The sequence below is a fragment of the Colobus angolensis genome, unplaced genomic scaffold, assembly GCF_000951035.1.
Source record: "Colobus angolensis palliatus isolate OR3802 unplaced genomic scaffold, Cang.pa_1.0 Scaffold119, whole genome shotgun sequence".
Lineage (NCBI taxonomy): Eukaryota > Metazoa > Chordata > Mammalia > Primates > Cercopithecidae > Colobus > Colobus angolensis.
The window spans coordinates 4,437,509-4,463,894 of NW_012113030.1; the positions used below are offsets into that span (position 1 = coordinate 4,437,509).

General features: G+C 39.4%; 1 protein-coding gene across 1 annotated transcript; it reads left to right on the forward strand.

Moving 5' to 3' along the window:
* The first annotated feature begins 5,182 nt into the window (after nt 1-5,182).
* MIA2 (melanoma inhibitory activity 2) lies at nt 5,183-25,547 on the forward strand. The gene is made up of 6 exons (XM_011926297.1): nt 5,183-5,495; nt 8,461-8,594; nt 12,161-12,247; nt 18,576-19,806; nt 24,656-24,874; nt 24,979-25,547. Exons 1-6 carry the CDS (start codon nt 5,381-5,383, stop codon nt 25,155-25,157), a joined length of 1,965 nt encoding a protein of 654 aa, XP_011781687.1. The 5' UTR covers nt 5,183-5,380; the 3' UTR covers nt 25,158-25,547.
* Nucleotides 25,548-26,386: the final 839 nt, after the last annotated feature.

The following is a 26,386-nucleotide window of genomic DNA, read 5'->3' on the forward strand; positions in this document are numbered from 1 at the left end:
TCCCTGATGAGCAAAAATCACACACATATCTTGGATGTAAAGAATGCTGCATACTATTATTCTGAAACAACTTGAAAAGGAATAATGACAGTGTGTGGGGGTATTCTCTTTTTGCTACCCTTAATCCACTCTTAATTCTGCCATTCTGCTCAGTGTCCCCGGAACACAGACCTTTAGGACTGCTTCAATGGGTTCCATTATTTGCTGGCATTTGGCTGGGTTTGGCAAGTGGGAGGCTGCATCAGGAGGTCAGAAGGTGGGAGCAGGGTGAGGTTATCTTGACTGAGTTCCTTTACTGAGGACTTCAAGTTCCTGTTCGGCCGTCCTCTCCTAAGCTCTCTCCAGTCAGTGGTCACATTCCTGCCTACCTGGGTATGTTACATCCTTTGTTGGTTTCCCTTAACCCTGTCCCCACCTTTGTAAATAGTCCTTTTATTAAATTCTCCTAAATCATTGAGGAGTGCTATCCCCTTAAAATTGAATGTCCATCTGTTCCCTGGTAAAATTCTTATTGATACAGACAGAATGGGAAAAAGTGGGAGAATTACAATGTGATCTTCAACAACACAAAACAACAAACAGAGGAAAAGCCATTGGCCGGGCATGGTGGCTCACGACTGTAATCCCAGTGCTGAGAGGCCTAGGTGGGTGGATAACCTGAGGTCAGGAGGCCGAAACCAGCCTAGCCAACATGGCGAAAACCCGTCTGTACTAAAAAAATACGAAAATTAGCAAGACTCTGTCTCAAAACCAAAAAAAAACACAACAACAACAGAAAAAGGCAAGCCATGGAGTGACTAGCACAGATGATGCGTCAAGTCAAAATGTGCATGTTCTGTCATCTCCTCTTTTTGTGCCTGTGAATCACCAGCTTCTGAGGTTAGGTCCTCTAGAAGCAGATGCTAAGATAGAGTTTGGGGTTCAAAGGATCAAACCTATGAAAGGAAGTGGCAGATAGCAGGATTGGGCAGAGTGAGAAATCAAATTGCAGTGCAGGCCTTACAAAGACTCAGTCAACCCAACAGGAAGCTCTGGGTGAGAAATGCCCGTCAGGTTGTCCCATATGAGGCTGAAATGACTCTGCCTTTGTACTCTCTTGTTTATTCGCTAGATTCACTAGATCACTCAGGAAGGGGTGAGCTTGGGTAAAGGCATAGGCCAAATGATCCTGAAATGCAGGCTCTATTAGATTTTTTTGAAGAATATGAAAATCTTAGCTCTGAGAGAGCAGGCTTCCTACTGATCATTGATTTTGGAAAACAAACTTCCTTTACTTAGGACCTGGAAAGCAAAAGTCCTTCCTTCACTTTAGCTTGCTTAGGAGCTGGGTATTTGTCTCTGCAGGCGCTGGTATAGGTCTCTACAGCTGAGGCAGGCCCTGACATAGCTGCTAGTGGAGGCTGTTTACTAACTGTACTCCCTGTAGGTGGGCAGAAAGTACTATCTTGGAGAGGGGATATGGAGGGCCATCTCCATGCCTTCCCCACGAGACTAACATCTTAATCTCTCCCGGGTCTTATCTCTCACTGCACACACATCATACCATGGGAACTCTTTCCAAAGGCTCTATCCTCATCCATAGTAAAATCCCTCTAGATTAATCAGTTCTCATCATCCCAAGTACCTTCTAATTAAATTTCCCTGTCTTATAAGTTGCCAGAGTAACAGGCAGGTGTTGAAGAAAATATGTTCCCACTTTAGGAAACTTGAGATACTAAGAGAGAAGACTGTACTATATAGTATCAGAAATAACATCACCAAGCGGTAGAAGGACAGCATTCATGATTCTGTCTTTATATTCTCATGGAAAGGGTTGCTCGGTGATTCTATCTCTAGGTACTGAATATGTGTGGCTTTGAGGGTTCATTTTATTATTATTATTATTATTTTTGAGACAAAGTCTTGCCCTGTTGCCCAGGCTGGAGTGCAGTGACACCGTCATAACTCACTGCAGTTTTGAACTGCTGGATTCAAGAGATCCTCCTGCCTTAGTCTCCCAGATAGCTAGGACTACAGCGTGTGCCACTATGTCTGGCTCATTTAATCTTTCTTTTTTTGTAGAGATGTGGTCTCCCTATGTTGCTCAGGCTGCCCAGGCTGGTCTTGAACTCCTAGGCTCAAGTGATTCCCCTGCCTTGGCTTCTCAAAGTGCTGGGGTTACAGGAATGAGCTGCCATGGCTGGCTGATGATTCATTTTTTAGCATTATGCAATAAGTACTCTTACTTCCCATATGGTTTGTGAAGAATAGTATAGGCCTTCCAAATCAGTATTCCTGGCTGAGTTGTGTTACCATGACACCTTCCTCAGTTTTAACATTTAGCATTACATTTGATGAATTTGATATATTCTGCAAAATGCATCAGCAATTAGATAATATCTGGCTAAGTTAATATGACTATTTTTTATAGTGAAAGTCACACTTTGGTTTCTTTTAACCAAATGCTCTTTTCCCTTTCATGTGCCATCTCCTCATCCAGCTTTGTTAGAGACAGTTCATCAACATTGTGCTAACACATTTTCAGATATCTGTTAAATTATAATTTAAATAATGATCTGAACATAAAATGAGATAATCTGAGTGCATTAAGTAGCAAGAGTGTGGGAGCATTTCTAGTAGGAGCAAATCTCTCCAGGCCGGCATCTTAGGCAAAAATTTTCCTCCACTCAAATCTCCCTCAGGCCAATCAATACCAAATTTAGAATTTGCTGGGCTCTTGCTGTTGTTAACTTAGAACATGATTAAGTCAATTACTTCTGAATTTATCTCTAAATTCTTTATATTATCTTTAATATTTAATACAAAAACAAGGAGAGTTAAACTACATTAATTACTAAATGTTCTTGATTTAATACTGGATTTGGTAATATGCAAATAACCCTGCAAATATGCAGTAGTACAAAATATGCAAATAACCCTGAGCTAAATTTTGATGCTGAAGAGCTGATCCTTCTTTAAATGTCTTTAACAATACAGCTTGTAGATTTGCAAAGGTACTTAATAAACTAACCTACATCTTTTTTTAAAAAATAGAGATAGGGTCTCACCGTGTCACCCAGTGTGACAATAGCTCACTGCAGCCTCAAACTCCTGGGGTCAAGCAATCCTCCCGCTTCAGTCTCCCAAAGTGTTGGGATTACAGGTGTCAGGCACCTGGCCTAACCTACACCTTTTTGTATGTGTTTGCATACCACTATGCAGTGCTCCGTTGCAATCCAAGTGATCCTGAAATGCATACTGTATCAGATTCTTTTGAAGGATATAAAAATCTTAGCTCTGAGAGAGCGGGTTTACTGCTGATCATTGTTTTTGGAAAACAAAGCAACAAACAAACTTCCTTTACTTAGGATCTTGAAAGCAAAAGTCCTTCCTTTACTTTAGCTTGCTCAGGGGCTAGGTATTTGTCCTATTTGTGTCAGGCATTAGAGGGGAACGTGACATCATATGAGTGCTGGGTTCTGACCTGAGAATCAGAAGACCAACTGTATGCCCACTGGTATGCCCAAATACAGTGAAAAAGTATAGCAAAGGAGGGCTTAGACCAATATTTTCCAAAGAATGAAATTGGACAACCATGGTTTCTGAAAATCGACAGAGACCTAGAGTTTTTACCCAAAAATTTCCAATGTGGGATTTTGATCCTTTTTGAGTGACAATAACCTTCAAATGACTGGATATTCATAGCTTTGTTATCTATTTATTTATTTTTCATTATGATTATTTTTTTTGAGATGGACTCTCTTTCTGTTGTGCAGGCTAGAGTGCAGTGGCGCAATCTCAGCTCACTGTAACCTTTGCCTCCTGGGCTCAAGTGATTTTCCTATCTCAGCCTCCCTAGTAGCTGGGGTTACAAGCGCCTGCCACAACACCTGGCTGATTTTTGTATTTTTAGTAGAGATGGGGTTTTACCATGTTGGCCAGGCTGGTCTTGAACTCTTGACCTCAGATGATCCTCCTGCCTTGGTTTTCCAAAGTGCTGGGATTACAGGTATGAGCCACTGGGCCCGGCTGATTTATTTTATTTTAAAATAATATATGGGCCAGATGTGGTGACTCATGCTTGTAATCCCAGCACTTTGGGAGGCTGAAGCAGGAAGATCACTCGAGTCCAGGAGTTCAAGATCAGCCTGGCCAACACTGTGAGACCTCATCTCTACTAAAAATAAAATATTAGCCAGCTGTGTCCCGCATGCCTGTGGTCCAGCTACTCAGGAGGGAGAGGTGGGAGGATTGCTTAAGCCCGGGAGGCTGGCCTGGGCTAGGGTAAGACTCTGTCTCAAAAACAAAACAAAACCAAAAAAGATATATGCTTTCCTTTTTAAAAAACAAAGCCAAACAATATAGAAAAAGTCAAACAATATAGGAAACTACAAAGAAGAAAATACCACCGGAAATCACACTATATACTTCCGCCATGTGGGAAGCACTTATTCAGGTATCTTTCTTTCATTCTCTGTCCACTTACAGAAATATGCATACAGTTTTTAAAACATGGAGTAACACTCTACCTGTTGTTTCTGGAGTAGTATTGTTGCAGACACAGTGACATCTTTATACGGCAGATGACTTGATTCTTGGTGGTAAAGCAAGTGGTTGGTTATAAGTATGGGGTCTCATCATACCTAGGTTAACATTTCTTTTCCACTCACTATGTGCCATTGAGTGAGTGATTTAACCCATCTCTCTGTGCCTCAGTTTCCTTATATACAAAAGTGGGGATGATAATATTACCTACGTCAGAGAGTTGGTGTGAAGGTTAAATCAGATCAGATATTTAAGTACTTACTTAAGACAGTACCTGGAACATAGTAAGTACTTACCACATTTTAACTATTGTTCTTAACTAAATAAGTTTTAACTTCATAGTAACAATAAGGGGTTTTTAAATATACAAGTGGAATCTTTTTAAAAATACTTTTCACCATGATATTTCAAAGCCATTCTTTTAACATAAATTATTACTCTTTTTGCACACACTATGTACATTATCCACTGAAATTAGTATTTGCAGGTAACTATGCTTTTGTGGAGACCTACTTAAAAACTATCTTGCTGAACACAAGGTACCTTTAAGTGAGACAGTTTTATATGGGCTTCCTTTATAAGACATTAGTCCAACTAAAAATCCGTGTTAATTATTAAACCCTTAGGTGTTACAGGAATACCTGACACTGCAGATTGGAAACAGACAGTGTTTGTCTCTCAAGTTAAACCAACAAGCCGGTAGAAAAATGTAGTTATCAAGAAATTTTTAAAACTTCAACCCTTTTTCTCTTATATTTAGTAAAGAGAGTTAAATATCTCCTGTTTTGACTGACATCTTTAAAACCTGAACAATTGGCTTAAACCTCACTTGGGATTCCTGGTTGCTTGTTTTAGCATGGAGAAACTTGGCGTCCACAGAATCTTTCTTCTGGCTATTTCTCTGACAAAGTGTCTGGAAAGTACAAAACTGCTGGCAGACCTGAAAAAATGTGGTGACTTGGAATGTGAAAGTAAGTTTGCTTCCCCTGTTTCTTCTCCTCCTAAACTGAGGCTCTGAAATGACATAAAATCTTATTGTGGTCATGCATGATAAAAAGGAGTACTGATATCATTGAGAAATATTTGCATTATGAAGCATAGCTTGGTATAAAAAAGAAATGTTGGAAGCAAAGCATTTTGTGATAGTATTTAATACAAATATACAAACAGCAAAAATCAGTCTGCTATAGAAATATATCAGAAGTTAAAATGATATTAATTTGTACCTCAAAAACAAACTAATCAGCCCTTTTACTATTTTTAAAGATAAATCTGGGAGTCTCTGAGCCTATTCTGGCTCAGAAGGCTGCCCCATTAAAAAAAAAAAAAGGATAAATCTAATTGATTCATATAAAAAAAGACATCAGGCTAATTTGATAGTCCTTTATTTACGAAGGCCTTTTACTTTTTAGTTTCTGTTTCACACACAGAACTTTCTGATTCTCATGACGTTCCTAAAAAGTGTTCTTATTTCAAACCATCATGATTTATTCTTCTAAACTTTATCAAATGTTAATCATTTCTGTGTTATTTATTATGTAAAAATACTGAAACCAGAGTTAGAATATAAATTTTTTATTTGTATCATTGAATATAAAGCTGTCTTTACTGTAAATGGAAATTAATTTCCATTCAATTAAGAACTCATTTTCTGTTATTTTATGGTGCAAAATAAATTACACCCCAATATATTAGAGTTGCTTTAAATAAGTTATTTTTCCTTTTGTTTTTATGTTATAATAAATATGCATTTTTTCTCTCTCAGCAAAATCAAGAGTTGCTTTAAATAAATTCTACCTTTTTGTTTTGTTTTTCCGAGACAGAGTCTTGCTCTGTCGCCCGGGCTGGAGTGCAATGGCACGATCTTGACTCACTGCAACCTCCGCCTCACAAGTTCTCCTGTCTCAGCCTCCAGGTGCACACCCGGCTAATTTTTCGTATTTTAGTAGAGACGGGATTTCACTGTGTTGCCCAGCCTGAGCTCCGGGAATCCACCTGCCTCAGCCTCCCGAAGTGCTAGGATTACAGGCATGAGCCACTGTGCCTGGCTGTGAGAATTACTTCTAATTTGTAACATGAAAATTAAAAATGGAAAACATTATTAGTATAAACATAAATAATTTATAAGTAATAATTTTGAGTAAACATTCTTCCTTAACTTTTTGGACATATAATGTAATATATAGAGAAGTTTGCTAGATGATGTTTTATTATCATAATAATCTTTTGGCTGGGTGTAGTGGCTTGCACCTCTAATCCCAGCACTTTGAGAGGCTGAAGTGGGAGGATCACTTGAGTCCAGGAGTTTGAGACCAGCCTGGGCAACATAGTGAGACCTCATCTCTACAAAAAAATCAAAAAAGTTAGCTGAGCATGGTGGCATAAGCTATAGTCCCAGCTACTAGGGAGACTGAGGTTGGAGGATGGCTTAAACCTGGGAAGTGGAGGCTGCAGTCAGCTATCATTATGCCACTGCACTCTAGCCTGGGCAACAGAATAAGACCCTGCCTCAAAAAATATATATATAAAGAAAAGAAAATCTTTCTTTCCCTCTTTATATTACAACATCATTTTAGTTTCCTTAAGGCCAGACATAGAACCTGAAAAGGGAACATTCAAATTTATAGAAATTTATAATGTTATTTTAACTTTAATTGCATGACAATAAAAATATCTTGTTTTACACATGTCAGATAATATGGTGTGTATATTACTTCATGTGTTGAACTGCTGAATCTGGCATATGTGGCTGTGATTCGTTCATAGTTATTGAGGGCCTACTACATGTTGGGTTGGACGGGGGGCAGGTGCTATGCATCTAAGGGGAATAAAATGAGATGTAAGATAAGTGTCTTCCCCTTCAGAAAATTTAATTTTAGTGAACGATGACAAGACAGGTTAAAATGAAACAGTAAATAATGATGCAGCCTAGTTAAGGTTAATAGGTAATATTAAAGTTCAGAGGAAGGGCAATCGGAGTAGGTTGGAATAATCAGGCTGCCTCACAGAGGAAGCAGGACATGACTTAAGCATGAAGGGGCAAACAGGTGTCTAGACTGGGGAAAGGACAGAAAGAAAAGCTCAGAATAAGGAAGGATATTTTGCAGTGAGAAGAACCTCCGAGCAAATCGGGCTCCACTAGGGTTGTGTGACCAATTCTCTGAGCCTTCACTAAAGACTCATTTGTTAGACTGAGATGAAATTATTTACCTCACAGATCTGTTTTGAGGATTTAATAAAATAAAAATATGAGAGCAATTATCATAATGTCTAGAGTATGGTAAGTGCCAGGAAGAAAACTGATTATCTTTTTTCCTTTCCTACAGACTAGAGAATGATAATGATACGTTCCAGGGATGATGGATAAACAAGCTTGAGTGTAGCCAAGTCTGTGTGAAGGGATAGGAGGAGGTCCTTTCAAAGAGAGAGAGGAGACCAGGTTACGGACAGCCTTGGATACCAGGCCCAAAGGCTTAGACTCGCTAAGGCTACGTAGGTTTTTTTTTTTTAAGACGGAGTCTCGCTCTGTCGCCCGGGCTGGAGTGCAGTGGCCGGATCTCAGCTCACTGCAAGCTCCGCCTCCCGGGTTCACGCCATTCTCCTGCCTCAGCCTCCCGAGTAGCTGGGACTACAGGCGCCCGCCACCTCGCCCGGCTAGTTTTTTGTATTTTTTTAGTAGAGACGGGGTTTCACCGTGTTAGCCAGGATGGTCTTGATCTCCTGACCTCGTGATCCGCCCGCCTCGGCCTCCCAAAGTACTGGGATTACAGGCTTGAGCCACCGCGCCCGGCCGCTACGGAGGTTTTTGAGGCCATAAATGATATAAAGATATTAGCATTTGGAAACATATAGGATGGATTGAAAGAGAGCAAGATGAAAGGGGAGAAATAACATTTTAATTTAATGTGTGTGTTTTTCTTTACATGTTTTACATAGCTTTAATAAGCAGAGTCTCAGCCATGAGAGATTACAGAGGACCTGACTGCAGATACCTGAACTTCACTAAGGGAGAAGAGATATCTGTTTTTGTTAAACTTGCAGGAGAAAGGGAAGATTTGTGGGCAGGAAGTGTAAGTAACTACTTTTAAAAATTGAATGCAGAATAAATGACCAACTTGCACAAGGATTCCTTCCTTTTCTTTTCTTTTCTTTTCTTTTCTTTGGAAACAGAAAACAAGGCCTGACTCTTGCCCAGGCTGGAGTGCAGTGGTGTGATCACAGCTCACTACAACTTCCAACCTCCATATCCTGAGTTCAAGCCATCATCCCACCTCAGCCTCCCGAGTAGCTGGGACTACAGGTGTGTGTCACCATGCCCGGCTAATTTTTGTATTCTTGGTAGAGACAGCGTTTCACTCTGTTGCCCAGGCTAGTCACGAACTCCTGAGCTAAAGTAATCTGTCTGCCTCGGCCTCCCAAACTTCCAGGATTACAGGTGTGAGCCACTGCACCCAGCCAAGGATACCTGCTTTTCATCTTAAAGAAACGTTAAGAATTTCAAAACACAGTATATATATTAAAAACCCTTAACATATTTAAACAAACAAAAAATGGTCATGTTCAGTGGTAGTTCCAATATTTCTATAAAAGAGGCTTTTTGGGAAGGCAGTATGGTTGGGATGGAGGGCTAAGAGAATGCCTTGAATTCTTGAATTTATTTTACATAGCATGCATCATTTTTAAAATTAGATTTTTATATTTATTTGGAGGGACTTCATATTATGGGATGGCTAGGCAACCCCAGTCATTTATTGGTGCTGCCAAAGGTCAAGGTTTTTTTTTTTCATTTTTGTTGTTGTTGTTGTTGTTGTTTGTTTGTTTTTTGAGACAAAGTCTTGCTCTTGTTGCCCGGGCTGGAGTGCAGTGGTGCAATCTCTGCTCACTGCAACCTCAGCCTCCCAGGTTCAAGCGATTCTTCTGCCTCAGCCTCCTGAGTAGCTGGAATTACAGGAGCATGCCACCACACCTGGATAATTTTTGTATTTTTAGTAGAGATGGGGTTTCACCATGTTGGTCAGGCTGGTCTCAAACTCCTGACCTCAGGTGATCCACCTGCCTTGGCATCCCAAAGAGCTGGGATTACAGGCGTGAGCCGCTGCACCCCGCCAATGGTCAAGTTGTAAAGAGACTGCAAAGTTTTAGTTAATCAGATTAAAAGACATTTCTTTCTGAGCAAATGAAGGGCTGAGTTGTTATTGAAGAGATCCCCAGAAAGGTTGGTAGCCTAGGGAAGCTAGGTGTATAAGTTTTGTTTGTTTGTTTGTTTTTGAGACAGAGTCTCGCTCTGTCACCCAGGCTGGAGTGCAGTGGTGTGATTTCAGCTCACTGCAACCTCTGCTTCCCAGGTTCAAGCGATTCTTCTGCCTCAGCTTCCTGAGTAGCTGGGATTACAGGTGCCTGCCACCATGCCCGACTAATTTTTGTATTTTTAGTTGTGACGGGGTTTCATCATGTTGGCCAGGCTGGTCTGGAACTCCTGACCTCAGGTGATCCACCTGCCTTGGCCTCCCAAAGGGCTGGGATTATAGATGTGAGTCACCGCACCTGGCCCTACGTGTGTATGTTTTTTGTAGAAAAAAATAACAACTCGGGCCAGGTGCGGTGGCTCACACTTGTAATATCAGCACTTTGGGAAGCTAAAGTGGGCGGATCACTTGAGGCCGGGAGTTTGAGACCAGCCTGGATAACATGGTGAAACCTCATCTCAACTAAAAATATAAAAATTAACTGGGTATAGTAGTCTATGCCTGTAAACCCAGCTCCTTGAGAGGCTAAAGTGGGAGGATCACTTGAGCCTGGACGTAGAGTGATTGCACCACTGCACTCCAGCCTGGGTTACAAAGTGAGACCCTGTCTCAAAAAAAACAAAAAACAAAAAAATAAAAACAAACAAAAACAAAAAAACAAAAAAGACAACCCAGCTGAGAGATCCTTTTATTTGGCCCAAAGCTTTAGTATGCTGAAATTCCTAGAAGGTTAAATCATCTCTGAATATGTAACATGGGATAAGTAATGATTAATACTTTCCATTGAAAAAAGGTTTCTCTTTGATTGTATCATTATGGTTTATAATGCAAAGGTGCTATGATAAGTACTTTTACTCCCAAGCTGAACAAACATGATAGACTTGATACATATATCACTTCCATATTACATATGCACCAGACCTCTTTTTTTGTATAGCCCCTGTGGTCACTGCTTGAAGAAGCAGATTTTATTTAAAAATTCTCCTTTACCATCAGGGGCTGTAGGACTGGACTTCTAATTGTCACTGGCCAGAATTGCTTGTCTGGCCTCTGCAGTTCTCAACTTTCCCTACTGCTTCTGGTGCCTTTAAAATGCCAGTCTAAGGCCAGGTGTGGTGGCTCATGCCTGTAATCCCAGTTCTTTGGGAAGCTGAAGCAGGAGGAACACTTGAGGCCAAGTGAGACCAGCCTGGGCAGCCTAGCAAGAATACACACACACACACACACACACACACACAAATTAGTGGGGTGTTTACATGTCTGTAGTCCTAGCTACTTCGGAGGCTGAGGGAGGCTGAGGCAGGAGGACAGCTTGAACCCAGGAGTTAGAGGTTACAGTGAGCTATGATTGCACTGCTGCACTCCAGCCTGGGCAACAGAGCAAGACTCTGTCTCTATTAAAAAACGAAAACGAAAAAACAATCTATGTCTTGAATTCATTGGAGGCATCCAATGCAGCCGTACAAAAAGTGACATCTTAGGTGTCATAAAAGGCAAAGAAAGCATTCTTTTTTATTTACTGTATGTGAACATAATGGTTCCACATAAAAGCAGTGTTTAATGTGTGAAGCCAGGGCAAAATTTTAGGCACATTTACTTTTGTGCATTTGATGTTTAGTTCAGGCAGTTAGCTGTTTAAGAAACCACACTATGGACCCACAGGCTGTCAGTTTCCAAATAGTTACAGCTATGGAGAGCTGGACAAATCACAGTTGAGGTACAATGGTGCTGGATTAGAGGACCAAAAGAAATATGTTCTTTAAAACTTCAACAGGGTTAGGAAATGGGCTGAGGGTGGCTGTGTAAAACCTTCACCCTTGGGGGACAATCTGCCTTGCTTGAACTGGGTTAAGAAGATCTCTGTTATTAAGGTAGCCCCAGAAAAGTAGAATGGAACCAAATCCTCCCTGGAGGACTTGTAGACCTTTACTATCTTGATGAATCCATTTGTGGCCCTTCAGAGTTTACACCGCCTGTCTGATTTTAACATCCTGAAAACATTGAATATGTCACTACTCCATCTAGCTTGGCTACCGCCACCATTGCCTTGCCTTTTGATATCCCAGGTCTACTCTTGTAAATCTGCAGTTGACCTGGACAGGAAAGGTTGTTAAAGAACAGAAAAAGGAATAAAATGAGTAAGTGGAACAGGTTTCCTTCTGAAGTTCGAAACAGTGACATTTTACGATTTGGCTCTTTGTTCCTTAAATAAATGCTCTTCTTTTGAATAACAAAAGAATATGATTTTACTCTCTTTTATATGGAAATTGATAGTCAATGTTTGCGATTTGGAGTAGATGAAAGCCAAGGACATGGGACAAAATTAGGTTCAATCATTATTATTGCTTTGATCATTCTTCCTCGATGATCTTTGTTCTTCATTTTGACAGAAAGGAAAAGAGTTTGGATATTTTCCCAGAGATGCCGTCCAGATTGAAGAGGTGTTCATATCTGAGGAAATTCAAATGTCAACTAAAGTGAGTAAACTCATTCTCAGTTGTTAATTGACTTTAAAATTTCTTGGTTAAAACAGTTTTCCCCAGTATCAGTGCCTATTGGTTATGTACCTTTTATAGTGAATGCATGAAATAGTTGACCTGAGAACTTGCTCTAGGAATAGCTTGAGTATCTGAATAAAATTAAGTAAGACAAATTTGGTGACAGTAAAAGATTTTGCTTTCTGAAAAATTAACAGACAGGCAGTAGAGTGTAGTTGTTAAGAGCATGGATTCTGGAGATGGACTGAGTTCAAAGTCTGACTCAACCACTTACAAGCTATGTGGCCTGGTATGCCTCAATTTCCTTATCTGTAAAATGGAGGTGCTGAGTATAATACAGTGGTTCACATATACTGAAGAATAAATGAGTATATGTAAAGTACATAGAAGAGCACTAAGTGCTCAGTAAGTGTTAGATATTATTACTAATGCTATTGTCTTACTAAGATAAAAGTTTATTTTCTACCACACTCCTTAGTCTCCTATCTGCACATCCTCTTTTGCTGTTGGAGTTTTTCGTGAGCATGAAAATGTTGGGCTTCAAGGGAATCAGGAGGTGACTTTTCAATTAATAAACTTGGTTAGCCCATTTAATTCAGATTCTAGCTTAAGCCAATTTACCTTAAATGAGGTCAGTGAGAAGGGAGTCTATCTAGTTAAACAAACTGCCTATTTTCTGGCTCTTTCCCATCACAAACTCTGGGATTAGCTGTCTATTTACTGTATAATAATTGGTCCTGTCAGTTCTATTTCTAAAATATATCTGGAGTATATTGTCTTCTCTTCAATTCCATTTTCACTATCGCCCTAATTCAAGGCACCATCATCTCTTGGTTGGAACGCAGTGGTACAATCAAACTGTACTACAGCTCAGAATTCCTGGGGCTCAAGCAATCCTCCCATCTCAGCCTCACCAATGGGACTACAGGTGTGCCACCACAAGCGGCTTCATCTATTGATTAGAATACTACAATAGCCTTCTAACTATACTCCTTGTCTATACTCTTGCCCTCTTTCAATCCATTCTCCAAACAATAATGAATCTTGTAAAAACAAAAAATCAGATTATGTCATTCCTTTAAAGCCCTTTAGTGGCTTTTTACTGGACCTGGAATAAAACCCAGACTTCTTACCCTGGCTTCACAGGCCCACATGATCTGCTTCTGCCTCCTTTGCTGAGTCTGTCTCTGATGCCATTCTCCTGTCACTCACCATGATCCTGGCCAATCTGGACTTTTGACTGTTCTTAGAACATGCCAAGCTCTTTCCCAGCCCGGGGACCCAAACAGGCTATCTCTTCTGGTTGGAATGCTTTCCCCAAACACTTCACTTGGCTAGTTCTTTCTTATCCTTTAGGCCTGAGATTAAACATCAGTGCCTCCCAGGAAACTTTTGGAAGCAAAGGATATGTTTTAATATCTGGATTGTGGTGATGGTAACACAAATGTATACATTTGTTTAAATGCATACATTCATTATATGCAGTTTATGTATACCAATTATACCTCAATAAAACTGAAATGAAAGTATGTTGAGATTGAAGATTAAAAATAAAAACCAGTGCCTTGGAGAGGCCTTCCATGATGATTCTAAAGGAATTGTTGCTTCTTTTTTTTTTTTTTTTTTGAGATGGAGTCTCGCCTCTTATTGCCCAGGCTGGAGTACAATGGCACAATCTCTGCTCATTGCAACCTCCATCTCCTGGGTTCAAGTGATTCTCCTGCCTCAGCCTTCCAAGTAGCTGGGATTACAGGGGCCTGCCACCACGCCCGGCTAATTTTTGTATTTTTAGTAGAGACAGGGGTTTCACCACGTTGGTCAGGCTGGTCTTGAACTCCTGACCTCAAGTGATCCACTCATCTTGGCCTCCCAAAGTGCTGGAATTACAGGTGTGAGCCATCGCACCCATCCTCATTTATTGCAATTTACAATTAGTTTTTTCTATTGTTTACTGCAGAATCCCAGCACCTAGCACAGTGCCAGGCATAAAGTAAGTGCACAGATGCCCCAAATTCTTATGTGAAGTTCCCTGGGAAACAGATATTGAAACAAATCTTTGCATCCAAGAAGTTTGCTGCGTAGTTTGGGAATAGCACCTGTGAAGGAACAAAAGAAAAAGCAGGACTTGGCTGGGCACGGTGGCTCATGCCTGTAATCCCAGCACTTTGGGAGGCCGAGACAAACAAACAAACAAAAACAACGAAAAAGAAAAAGAAAAAAGAAGCATGACTGGGCAGACAGAGAAGCTGAATTGTGATGTAGTTGCAGTGAAGGTCTCAGCTGATTTCCTAAGGAGCTCTGGAGCTGGAATGGCCCTTCAGAGTTGCCTTTAATAGAGAGAGAGGCAAGACGATTGGGCCTTTTATCCCCACATTTCTGGTTGTATTTGGAATACTGTAACTTTGGGCTGGGATATGCGAGTATTTACTAGAGATAGTTACTATTCTAACTGCTTGACTTATTTAATCCTCACAACACCTCGGTAGAATAGGTACTGTCATTATCCCTGGAGGATTCAAGGAGGAAAGTTCTCTCTGAAAGTCAGATGAAAAGTCAACTTGCAAAAGGAAGATTAATACATCAAAAGGCATACAAATTTATTTGATCACAATTTTACGTGACACAGGAACCTTCACAATGGAGAACCAGGCTGGGCGTGGTGGCTCATACCTGTAATCCCAGCACTTTGGGAGGCCAAGGCAGGTGGATCACCTGAGATCAGGAGTTCAAGACCAGCCTGACCAATATGGTGAAGCCACATCTCTACTAAGAATACAAAAATTAGCCAGGCGTGGTGGCGTGCACCTGTTTTCCCAGCTACTTGGGAGGCTGAGACAGGAGAATTGCTTGAACCCGGGAGGCAGAGGTTGCAGTGAGTGGAGATCATGCCACTGCACTCCAGACTGGGTGACAGAGCAAGACTCTGTCTCAAAAAAACAAACAAACAAAAAAGAAAGAAGACCCGAAGATACAGAGGAAACTGTCCATTTTTATGCTTAGCTTCAATAACGTATGGATAGCCATGTAGAGATATGACTGAACAAAAAGGGTATGATCTAATTCAGTAGACTGAGTGGGGGAACCCAGAAAGGCCTGTCTGTCTAGATTCTCCCTGGCTTTGCTGAGCATGCATTGCATCTTTCTGGTTATAGGGCAGGGCCTTCCCTGGAATGCGGGTCTTATGCCCTACAATCGAACAAGGTAGGTCAGAGAATTTATGAATAGCTTTGCATAGAAAAGAGGAGGAAACATTAGAGTAATAATTTTAGATTATATGGCTGGCTTTGGAGAAAAGGGGTTCTTGTTTTTATGAGGTGCCTTGGGAAAGCGGGATTCTACTTTCTATGACTAGCCTCGGGGGAAAATGAGACTGAGAGGTGGAGAATAGGAGAAGGTCAGAGAATAATTTTGCTTTTGATGTCTTCATTTTGGGGGTATTTCTGAGCCCCAACATCCCCATCTTACAGATGAAGGAGGCTGAGCCATAGAAAGATCATAAAATTCAACCAAGGTCACAGAGGTAGTAGATGGCAGGGTTGGGCATTGAACCCAAAGGGTTTGACTCCAGAGTCTGTTCTTAATCACGTACTAGACTGCAGTGCCAAGTATATATTGTAAAATTGCAATTCTGAAGCTTATTCTTTAAAAAATCTGAACTTTATCCTCATTTCATAATGGTAGTATCCAAAGGCAGCACACGTCACTGTTTCTAACATTCAGATTTTAAAAAAAGTCTTCATCATGTTTCTTCTTAATGATTTGGTTGTTCTGTGAGATGGACAAGTAGATCCTCACTTCCATTGGCTGTATGCAATATCTCAATAAATGAAGCCAAATTGTTTCAGTGCAACTTTTTTTTTTTTTTAAATAGGATCTAACTCTGTTGCCCAGGCTGGAGTGTAGTGGCACAATTATAGCCCACTGGAGCCTCAACCTCCCAGGCTCAAGTGATCTTCCCACCTCAGACTCCAGAGTAGCTGGGACTACAGCGCATGCCACTATGCCTGGCTAATTTTTGTGTTTTTTTTTTGTACAGACAGAGTTTCTCCAGATGTTGCCCAGGCTGTTTATAAATTCCTGGGCTCAAGCAGTCTGCCCACCTCAGCCTCCCCAAACGCTGGGATTACAGGCGTGGGCCACCACACCTAGCTAACTTTTTTTTTTTAAGACAGGATCTTGCCCTGTTGCTCAGGCTGGAATGAAGTGGTGCAACCATGGCTCACTGCAGCCTTGACCTCCTGGGCTCAAGTGCTCCTCCTGTCTTGCTGTCTTGGCCTCCCAAAGTGCTGGGATTACAGGCATGAGCCACTGTGTCCAGCCTTTTGGTGCAACTTTTAACCAGGTTTTCATGCTTTAGAGCAGAGGTCCAATCTTTTGGCTTCCCTGGGCCACACTGGAAGAAGAAGAATTGTCTTCTGCCACACATAAAATACACAAACACTAATATAGCTGATGAGCTAAAAAAAAATATTGCAAAAAAAATCCCATAATATTTTTTAAAAGTTTATGAATTTTTGTTGGGACACATTCAAAGCCATCCTAGGCTGCATGCAGCCTGTAGGCTGCAGGTTGGACAAACTTGCTTTAGAGTCTCTGGTCTGTCTGAGATATAACCATATGCTGTGAAATTCCCCCTCTGTCTTAGTCAATGTTGTGCTGCTATAAGAGAATACCAGAGACTGGATAACTTATAAAGAAAATAAATTTATTTCTCACAATTCTGAAGGCTGAGAAGTCTTCTTGTTGCAACATCTCATACTGGAAGGCAAGATGGGGAAAAAAGCTGGAGAGAGACAGCAAGACAGGTGCTGAACTAGTGGTCCTTTTATAAGGGAACCCACTCCTGTGATAATAAGCCCGCTCACGCAGTAATGGCATTAATCCTACTCATTCTGCCCTTGTGGACTGATCACCTCTCACCAGGCCTCATCTGTCAACAATATTGCATTTGGGATTAAGTTTCCAACATATGGTTTTTGGGGACACAGTCAAACCATAGAACCCTACCTCAAATCACTGCAAAGATGCATGTGTTCAGTCAGTGTGTTCTTAGGAGGTGCAAAATTTTGTGGATATGCATGCGTTTTCATGAGATTTTGTTTGCAGAATACACTGAAAGCATTGATTGTCTCTGCTTCTCAAAAATTCCAACTATTTGAAATAAATTTTATTTATTTATTTTTTTGAGACGGAGTCTTACTCTGTTACCCAAGCTGAAGTGCAGTTGTGTGAACTTGTCTCACTGCAACCTCTGCCTCCCGGGTTCAAGCAATTCTCCTGCCTCAGCCTCCCGAGAAGCTGGGACTACAGGTGACCACCACCATACCTGGCTAATTTTTGTATTTTGTAGTAGAGATGGAGTTTCACCATGTTGGCCAGGCTGGTCTCGAACTCCTGAGCTCAGGCAATCCACTCGCCTGAGCCTCCCAAAGTGCTGGGATTACAGGCGTGAGCCACCATGCCTGGCCCCAAAATTTCAACTATTTACTAACAAATAAATCATAATGGGCCTGGTGCGGTGGCTCACATCTGTAATCCCAGTGCTTTGGGAGGCTGAGGTGGGATGACTGCTTGAGGGCATAAGTTCAAGAGCAGCCTGGGTAAAATAGCGAGACTCCATTTTCACAAAAGATTTTTTTAATTAGCTGGGTAAAATATCAGCTACTTCGGAGGCTGAGGAGGGAGGTTCACTCGAACCCTGGAGTTCAAGCAAGCTGTGAGCTGTGCTCCACCCTGGACAGCAGAGCAAGACCCTGTCTCTAAAAACAAACAAAGAAACAAAAAACCGTAATGTAAAAGGTTTTTCATTTAGGTTTACATACTTAGCCTCGAAGTCAGTTGTGATACAAGTGTTTGAGTTTTTGCTCTGCTCTTGAGCTAGTCATGTGTTTTGGGAAAATCACAGTCATCCTTTTTACTTCTTTTTTCTTTTTTTTTTTGAGACAGAGTCTCTCTCTGTCCCCCAAGCTGGAGTGCGGTGGCACGATCTCAGCTCACTGTAAGCTCCACCTCCTGGGTTCACACCACTCTCCTGCCTCAGCCTCCCAAGTAGCTGGGACTACGGGTGCCTGCCATCACACCTGGCTAATTTTTTGTATTTTTTAGTCAAGACGGGGTTTCACCGTGTTAGCCAGGATGGTGTTGATCTCCTGACTTCATGATCCGCTTGCCTCAGCCTCCCAAAGTGCTGGGATTACAGGTGTGAGCCACTATGCATGGCCCACAGTCATCCATTTTAAATGACTCAGGGAGAAACAAGGAGCTCTAGTACATTCATGTTAATCATATGTATATTTTTTCCTTTTAGGAATCTGACTTTCTTTGTCTTCTTGGAGTAAGTTACACATTTGACAATGAAGATAGTGAATTAAACACTGCTTATGGTGAAAATATATATCCTTATGAAGAAGATAAAGATGAAAAATCTAGTATATATGAAAGTGATTTTCAGCTAGAACCTGAATTTTATGCAACTTACGAAAGTACTTTGTTTGAAGACCAATTTCCAGCATTAGAGGCTCCTGAAGATATCGGAAGTATCAGTGAATCAAAAAACTGGGAAGAAGTAGTTGTTGAGTGTGTGGAACAGGATCATATTCCAGAAGTGCGTGTCCCACCATCTTCAGCTGTGCCTGGAGTCAAAGAATGGTTTGGATTGAGAGGAGAACAAGCTGAAGAGAAGGCGTTTGAATCAGTTATTGAACCTGTACAAGAAAGCTCATTTCGAAGTAGAAAAATAGCAGTGGAAGATGAGAATGACCTAGAGGAATTAAATAATGGTGAGCCTCAAACAGAACATCAGCAAGAATCTGAATCAGAAATTGATTCAGTGCCAAAGACGCATTCTGAACTAGCATCTGAGTCAGAGCACGTTACCAAACCTCAACCCACTGGTTGGTTTGGTGGTGGATTTACAAGTTATTTAGGTTTTGGAGATGAGGATACAGGGCTTGAATTATTAGCTGAAGAAAGCAATTCACCACTACAAGATTTTCCCAATTCCATATCATCTGATAAAGAAGACACAGTTCCATGTACAGAAATATTAACAGAAAAAAAAGACACAATCACTAATGATAGCTTGAGTCTCGAGCCAAGTTGGTTTGATTTTGGTTTTGCTATGCTAGGCTTTGCATATGCCAAGGAAGACAAAGTTATGTTAGATGACAGGAAAAATGAAGAAGATGGTGGGGCAGGTGAACATGAATATCCTCTAACAAGTGAATTAGACCCTGAAAAAGAACAAGAAATAGCAATGATACAAATTATGGAAACAGAAGATCAAATAGACAAGAAACCAGTCTTAGAAAAAACAGATGAATCTGATACCATACCATATTTGAAAAAGTTCTTGTATAATTTTGACAACCCTTGGAACTTCCAGAACACTCCAAAGGAAACGGAATTGCCATTTCCCAAACAGATACTGGATCAAAATAATGTAATTGAAAAAGAAGAAACTGAAGAATTTTCCATTGATAATTATCTCACAGATAATACAAAAGTTATGATGTTTGAAAGTTCATACAGTCTGTCAGGTTGGTGTGAAAATATTTATATTAGAATTTATTTTATTTTTAAACATAATTTATTTGTAAAAGTGCAAATCAGATGAAAAAGTCCAGGAATCCGCATTTTTCAAAATACTTAGCTCTTTCTTTTTTTTCTTTTGTTTTTGAGACAGAGTTTCACTCTTGTTGCCCAGGCTGGAGTGTAATGGTGTGATCTCAGCTCATCACAGCCTCCACCTACCAGGTCCTGGTTCAAGCAGTTCTCCTGCCTCAGCCTCCTGAGTAGCTGGGATTACAGGCACACACCACCACACCCAGCTAATTTTTGTATTTTTAGTAGAGACGGGCTTTCACCATGTTGGCCATGCTGGTCTCGAACTCCTGATCTTGTGATCCGCCCACCTCAGCCTCCCAAAGTGCTGTGATTACAGGTGTGAGTCACCATGCCCGGCTCAAAATACTTAGCTCTTTCATCAATTTCTGGTTTACTCTGGAATTTAGATCTTAATATTATAAAATAAAATCTCAACAGAAAAACAATGACTGGAGATCTAAAGATGTTCCAAGAAAATCTTAGTTTACAATAAATTTTAATTTTTATCAAAATATTGTATGTAAATAGTTTAAAATTTGAAATAGTGCTGAGGCATTTTTTTTTTTTTTGACAATAGCAATGTCTGTTCCCTCCATCTACCTCCACTCCCATTGCTTTCCCAGAGACAATAATTTTCTTTTTTTGTTTTTAAAGCAGTATCTTTTTAGTATTTAAGAGTTTTCTAAATCGAATCTTTATACTGTTCTGCTTTGATTGCCCTATTTTAGACAATGTCTATTGACTTTCTATTCTGGTAGGTGTGGATTTTCTCATTCACATTCACTTTTTAGCCCAAAAACACCTTCCCAATACAACTATATTTGAATGATTTTCTTAGAAACCTAAGCTAAGAGAAACTTTTTTTTTTTTTTTTTGAGATAGGGTCTCATTTTATCATCTAAGCTGGAGTGCAGTGGCATGATCTCAGGTCACTACAGCGTTGACCTCCTGGGCTCATGCAGTTCTCTCACCTTTGCCTCCCAAGTAGCTGGGACTATGGGTGCGTGCCACCATGACCGCTAATTTTTGCATATTTGTAGAAGCAGGGTTTCATTATATTGCCCATGCTGGTCTTGAACTCCTGAGCTCAAGCGATCTGCCCCACTCAGCCGCCCAAACTGCTAGGATTACAAGTGTGAGCCATTGTGCCTGGCCAACTAAGGGAAACTTTAATTAAATAGTTTTGATTCCTAAATTAGATCTTATTCTAGGTCTGTAGATTTGCTTTTCCTAAGAAGGACTATGATAACAAGAGTTTTCTTTTGTTTTTGTTCTGAGACAAGGTTTCACCCTGTCACCTACGCTGGAGTGCAGTCGTGTGATCACAGTTCACTGCAGCCTCAACCTCCAGGGCTCAATCTATCCCTTGACCTCAGCCTCCTGAGTAGCTGGGACGACAAGTGTGCACCAGTACACCCAGCTAATTTGTTTTTATATGTTGTGGAGATGGAGTCTCCTTATGTTGTCCGGGCTGGTCCCAACTCCTAGGCTCAAGGGAGCCTCCCGCTTCAGCCTCTCAAAGTGCTGGGAATACAGGCATGAGCTACTGTGCCCAGCTGATAACAAGGGTTTCCTTTAAGTGTCAATGTAATAAGAAAACTCAAGCAAAAAAAGGGAAAAAGTTTCCAACTTTCTCCCTCAAGTCCCTCAATTCTGAGAGTTCAACAGAGGGCAACAGAAGAGAGCAGAATATAAGATAATACTTTCAGATCTAGATGTCCAGGTATCTAGCAACTCCTATGATTAAAAACATGTGGATTGTATTTTAAGTAGAAAATTTTATAATATGACTTTTCCACATCTCCATCCTTATGACTCTGTGATGGACAGAATATAAACGCAGCAAATATTGACCAACAATACAAAAACAATTAAACCCTAGAATGACAGAAAACCTTTCACAGGAAGAGGGCAACAAACTCAGAAGGAAACACATTTCCATTAGAACCAGGTGATTTTTTTGAATTTCCAGAACTATATGTAATATCTTAACATTCCCTAAAATGGGAGCTCTCTACTCAACATCCTCAACCAACATACAGATATTTAGATTCTAACCCTTTTCCAAATGAGAAAAGTGCAGGTGTGATGCTTTTTGACTAAAAAGCTTAGAGACCTTTTTAGGTTGTTAAAGGCTAATTAAAAGGTAAATTCTCTTGTTCTAAACTTGTTAGATCCTAAAGGAATATTTAAGAAAAGGCAGATCTACAACAAAACAATATTAGATACAGAAATCCAGATGATTCCAAAGATTGACATATAAAAATATTTTAGAGCACAATCATAGAAACTCCAGGAATTCAAAAGGATTTCACAAAAAAATCATTTTTGTAAATTTTATTTAGCTGGGAGTGTTGGTGTGCTCCTATAGTCCCAGCTACTTGGAAGGCTGAGGTGGGAGATCGCTTGAGGCTAGATGTTCGAGGCTGGCCTGGACAACACAGTGACACTTTCCCTCTGAAGAAAATATTGGTGGGGTGTGGTGGCTCACGCCTATAATCCCAGCACATTGAGAAGCCGAGGCAGGCAGATTACTTGAAGTCAGGAGTTCGAGACCAGCCTAGCCAACATGATGAAACCCCTTCTCTACTAAAAATACAAAAATTAGCCGGGCATAGTGGTGTGCCCCTGTAATCCCAGCTACTCGGGAGGCTGAGGCATGAGAACCATTTGAACCTGGGAGGCGGAGGTTGCAGCGAGCTGAAATTGCAAAACTGCACTCCAACCTGGGCAATAGAATGAGACTCAGTCTCATATACATATATATACACATATATATATATTTAAAATTTATCATTTCATATAGAGATACTGGAAGGATTTCTAAAATTGGTAAATAGTTAAATGAAAATAGGATGTTGCTGCAATTTTAACTAGTTTTGAAGAACTTTTATGAAAATATTCAGAAATTCTTTTAAATTTCAGAAAAAAAAGATGTCATTTATTAACAAAGTGGGTTATTCCAAAACACTACAATATTAAATAAAAACTGAATGAAAAACAACCTGAGATCATGCAAAAATTTGTTTTTAAAAAAGCATCCTAAAAGAGAGATTTCTATAAAGCCACAGGCCCTATTTTCTGGATATTAGAGAAAGAATTAAACAGTAAATCTTTTCAGATTTCAAAAACTCTTTCAGGGAATAACAAATGAAAACTTGCCGTAATAAGATGAATCACTGATCTTGAATCTATGTTTGTGAAAGGCTCAGACTTGAGATAACCACATTTACAGAAAACTAACATACTGATTTAGGAATTTACAAAACAGGTAAATTAGGGAACAGTTATTTATATTACAATGTGAATAATGACTTTACAAAAGGATTCCAATTGTGCATACTTAAATAATGAGTTTCCCAAGTACAGTTAAATATTAAAAATTATTATTTTATTTGACTTAAAATTCTGCTAATAAGCAATAATAAAGAAAAGCATATCCATATTTAATGTAAATCTTAAAACTTAGGTTTAATTGTGTAAATAATACCTAAAAATATAATTAAATATGAAAATGGAATAGGGAATATTCATTTTTCTTATTATATATTTATTTCAAATGCAGTTTAAAACAACATTTTAAAATAATCAATATAGTTATGTATAAATTTGAGTATATTTATTGAATAATCTTTTTATTCTTATAGCATTAAACGTTATTGTAGATCACTAGTTGAGTCCTGTATGTACAATAATCCCTTTGAATTCAGACTCCTGATTTGAATGCTTTTAAGTATTATTATCCACAGGTGCTATTACTCAATTACTGATATGTGTTTGCTCAATTGGGACTTTCATCTTTTAAACAATGATAAATAAATGACAGTGTCAAAGTGCTATGTTAAGACTCATAAGCTCAAAGAGCAAAATTAGACATTGAATAATTCACTTCCTACTCTTTATTATTGTTTTTCAGGACCACACTGATACTTTTTTTTAGACATTACACCTTCTGGTTAACTAACAAATGCATACATAGCGGGAATAAAATCTGAAGGGAATCTATGCGTTGCCTTATTCTTAGTCATATGCTTATATAGTACAACAGAATTGTTGACAGTTATGTTAGTTTTAGAGTTTTTTTTAAAAAGTAATTTTTAGGACAAAAAGGCATTTAGAGAATAGAATTACATATAGGTTTTGTAATTCTTCCTTGGCTGAGGAATAAAGAAAAGGCTATGTAGTATAAAAGCCCCCTAAAAGATGTCTATATCTTAACCCCCAGACCCTGAGAATATGTTACTTTACATGGCGGAAAGGACCTTGCCAATGTGATTAGGGACCTTGAAATGGAGAGATTATCCTTGTGTGTCTAATATAATTACAAGGCTCCTTATAAGAGGAACTAACGTAGGTTCGTAAGAGAGACAGAAATTAGAAGATGCTAGACTGATGGCTTTGAAAATAGAGGGTGGGGCCATGTGTCAAGGAATGCAGGAGGCCTCTAGAAAGTAGAAAAAGCAAGGAAATGGATTCTGCCCTAGGGCCTCCTGAAGGAATGCAGCCTTGCCAACTTCAACACCTTGGTTTTAGAATTTCTGACTTCCAGAACTCTAAGAGGATACATTTGCATTGTTTAAACCACCAAGTTTTGGTAATTTATCTTACTAGCAATAGAAAGGTAACACAGGATACAATTTATGTTTTAGTGTATCCTTTCTTTAACGAAGTATCATAATGACCTACAAAAATTCAGAAAAAAGACCTGCCTAGAAAACAAAAGGGGAGCTCTCAACAAAGCAAGTATTAGGGAAAAACACATTTCTTTTTATTTATTTGTAGATATGGTCTCTAACATAGAGTTACCTATGAGAATTCACGAAGAAGTACATTTCAAACCCTCATCTTCTAAAGATAGTGATGAAAATTCAAAACCATCAGTAGACACTGAAGGGCCTGCTCTGGCTGAGATAGACAAATCTGTGGAAAATACCCTGCTAAATAGTCAGATGGTTTCAACTGATAATTTTTTGTCTTCTCAAAATTATATTTCTCAAAAAGGTAAGAAGCAGGTTATTTATTCTCCAATGCATCAATTAAGGAAGAAATTAGAATCAGAAGTTATATAACATCATGTTAACATATTTTTATTTATAAATCAACAGAAGATGCTTCTGAGTTTCAGATTCTGAAATACTTATTCCAAATTGATGGTTATGATTTCATGAATTCTGCATTTTCATCCATTGTAATTCTTACAGAAAGGGTAAGTTTGCCTTTTAAACCTTTTGCAATAATTTTACCTATTCTGCTAAATATAAGAGTGGCTATAAAATATGTTTGAGTGAATCCTCCCTGTATAATATTTATGTAATATTTCTCTTTCCATGACACCTTACCTGTAAGATTTCTGTTTATATGAATGTTTTGTCAAATGGATATTGATTTTTAAAAACATTTCTCTAAGCTTTGTTGATGTTGACCTTGAGCAGTGTTTGCTTTTTACCTCACCCTCCCCATTTTTCAAATTAGGGAAAATTATGTACAAAATAAGTTAACTCAGGAATAATAGGAACTAGAGCTGGGTATGGTGGCGTGTGTCTGGAGTTCCCACTACTTAGGAGGCTGAGGCAGGAAGAGCCTTTGACTGAATGTAACAAAGAGAATAAAAGGGAAGAGTGAGCCCAAGGGTTTGAGACCAGTCTGGGCAACGTAGCCAGACCTTATCTCTTAAAAAAAAAAAAAAAACAAAACCTGAAAATGAAAAGCAACTTGTTTGTATTCAATTGAGAGTTGTAACCTCAAAATGGTATAATGTAGGAGTACAAAAGCAACTAAAATATCAAAATTTAACCAAACTGTAACTGAAATTCCAAATTCTATTCACTTTTTCACTTGTTGTAAATTTTACTATTAAATGAGATATTGCAAAAGGACTAGCTGTAGTACTTGGCATATAAGAGGCCTTTTACAAATGTTGCTTTTCTCATCTATTGCTATGATAGAAATAATTGAGGAAGTGCTTTTATCTTATTTATGTTCTAAGCTGTAATTAATAGTGGTTGTTTTCAAGGAGCTCACTCTAGTTGGAGGACACATATATAAGTAATACTTTTAATATAGTGCTATAATAGTCACAGGGTGCTACTGATATGCAGGAGTAGCTGCCTAGTAGATTGATTGGGAGGGTTAGGTAGCGAGGGTGGGGAGAAGGAGCCTGGGAGAGTGTCCCAGAGAAGATCATATTTGAGCTGATTTTGAAGGAAGAGTAGGAGTTAGTCAGACAAAGAAAGGGTAGGCATTCTAAGTTGAGAAGAGCACTTTTAAAGTAGTGAAGTGGGAGGGAATACGGCACTTTTGGAGCACAATAAACAATTGAGTTTGAACATAGATTGAAGTTGAAGAAGTACAGAGAGGTCAAATAATGGGGAGTTCAATTCTATCTTATGGATGATGGGGCACTATTGAATTTTAAGCAGGGAGTAAAATGAAAAAGTTTTATTTATAAAGTCTGTCAATGCTGTCAAATAAAGATTAAAGGGGTAAAGACCGGAGGCACGGAGTTCAGTCTAG

Bases quoted from the DNA above. Each gene is read 5' to 3' on its own strand.
- MIA2 (XM_011926297.1), top strand. From the start codon at position 5,381: ATGGAGAAACTTGGCGTCCACAGAATCTTTCTTCTGGCTATTTCTCTG. The intron at 8,595-12,160 runs GTAAGTAACTAC...TCATTTTGACAG, and splicing joins AAGATTTGTGGGCAGGAAGT to AAAGGAAAAGAGTTTGGATA. The intron at 19,807-24,655 runs GTTGGTGTGAAA...ATTTATTTGTAG, and splicing joins AAGTTCATACAGTCTGTCAG to ATATGGTCTCTAACATAGAG.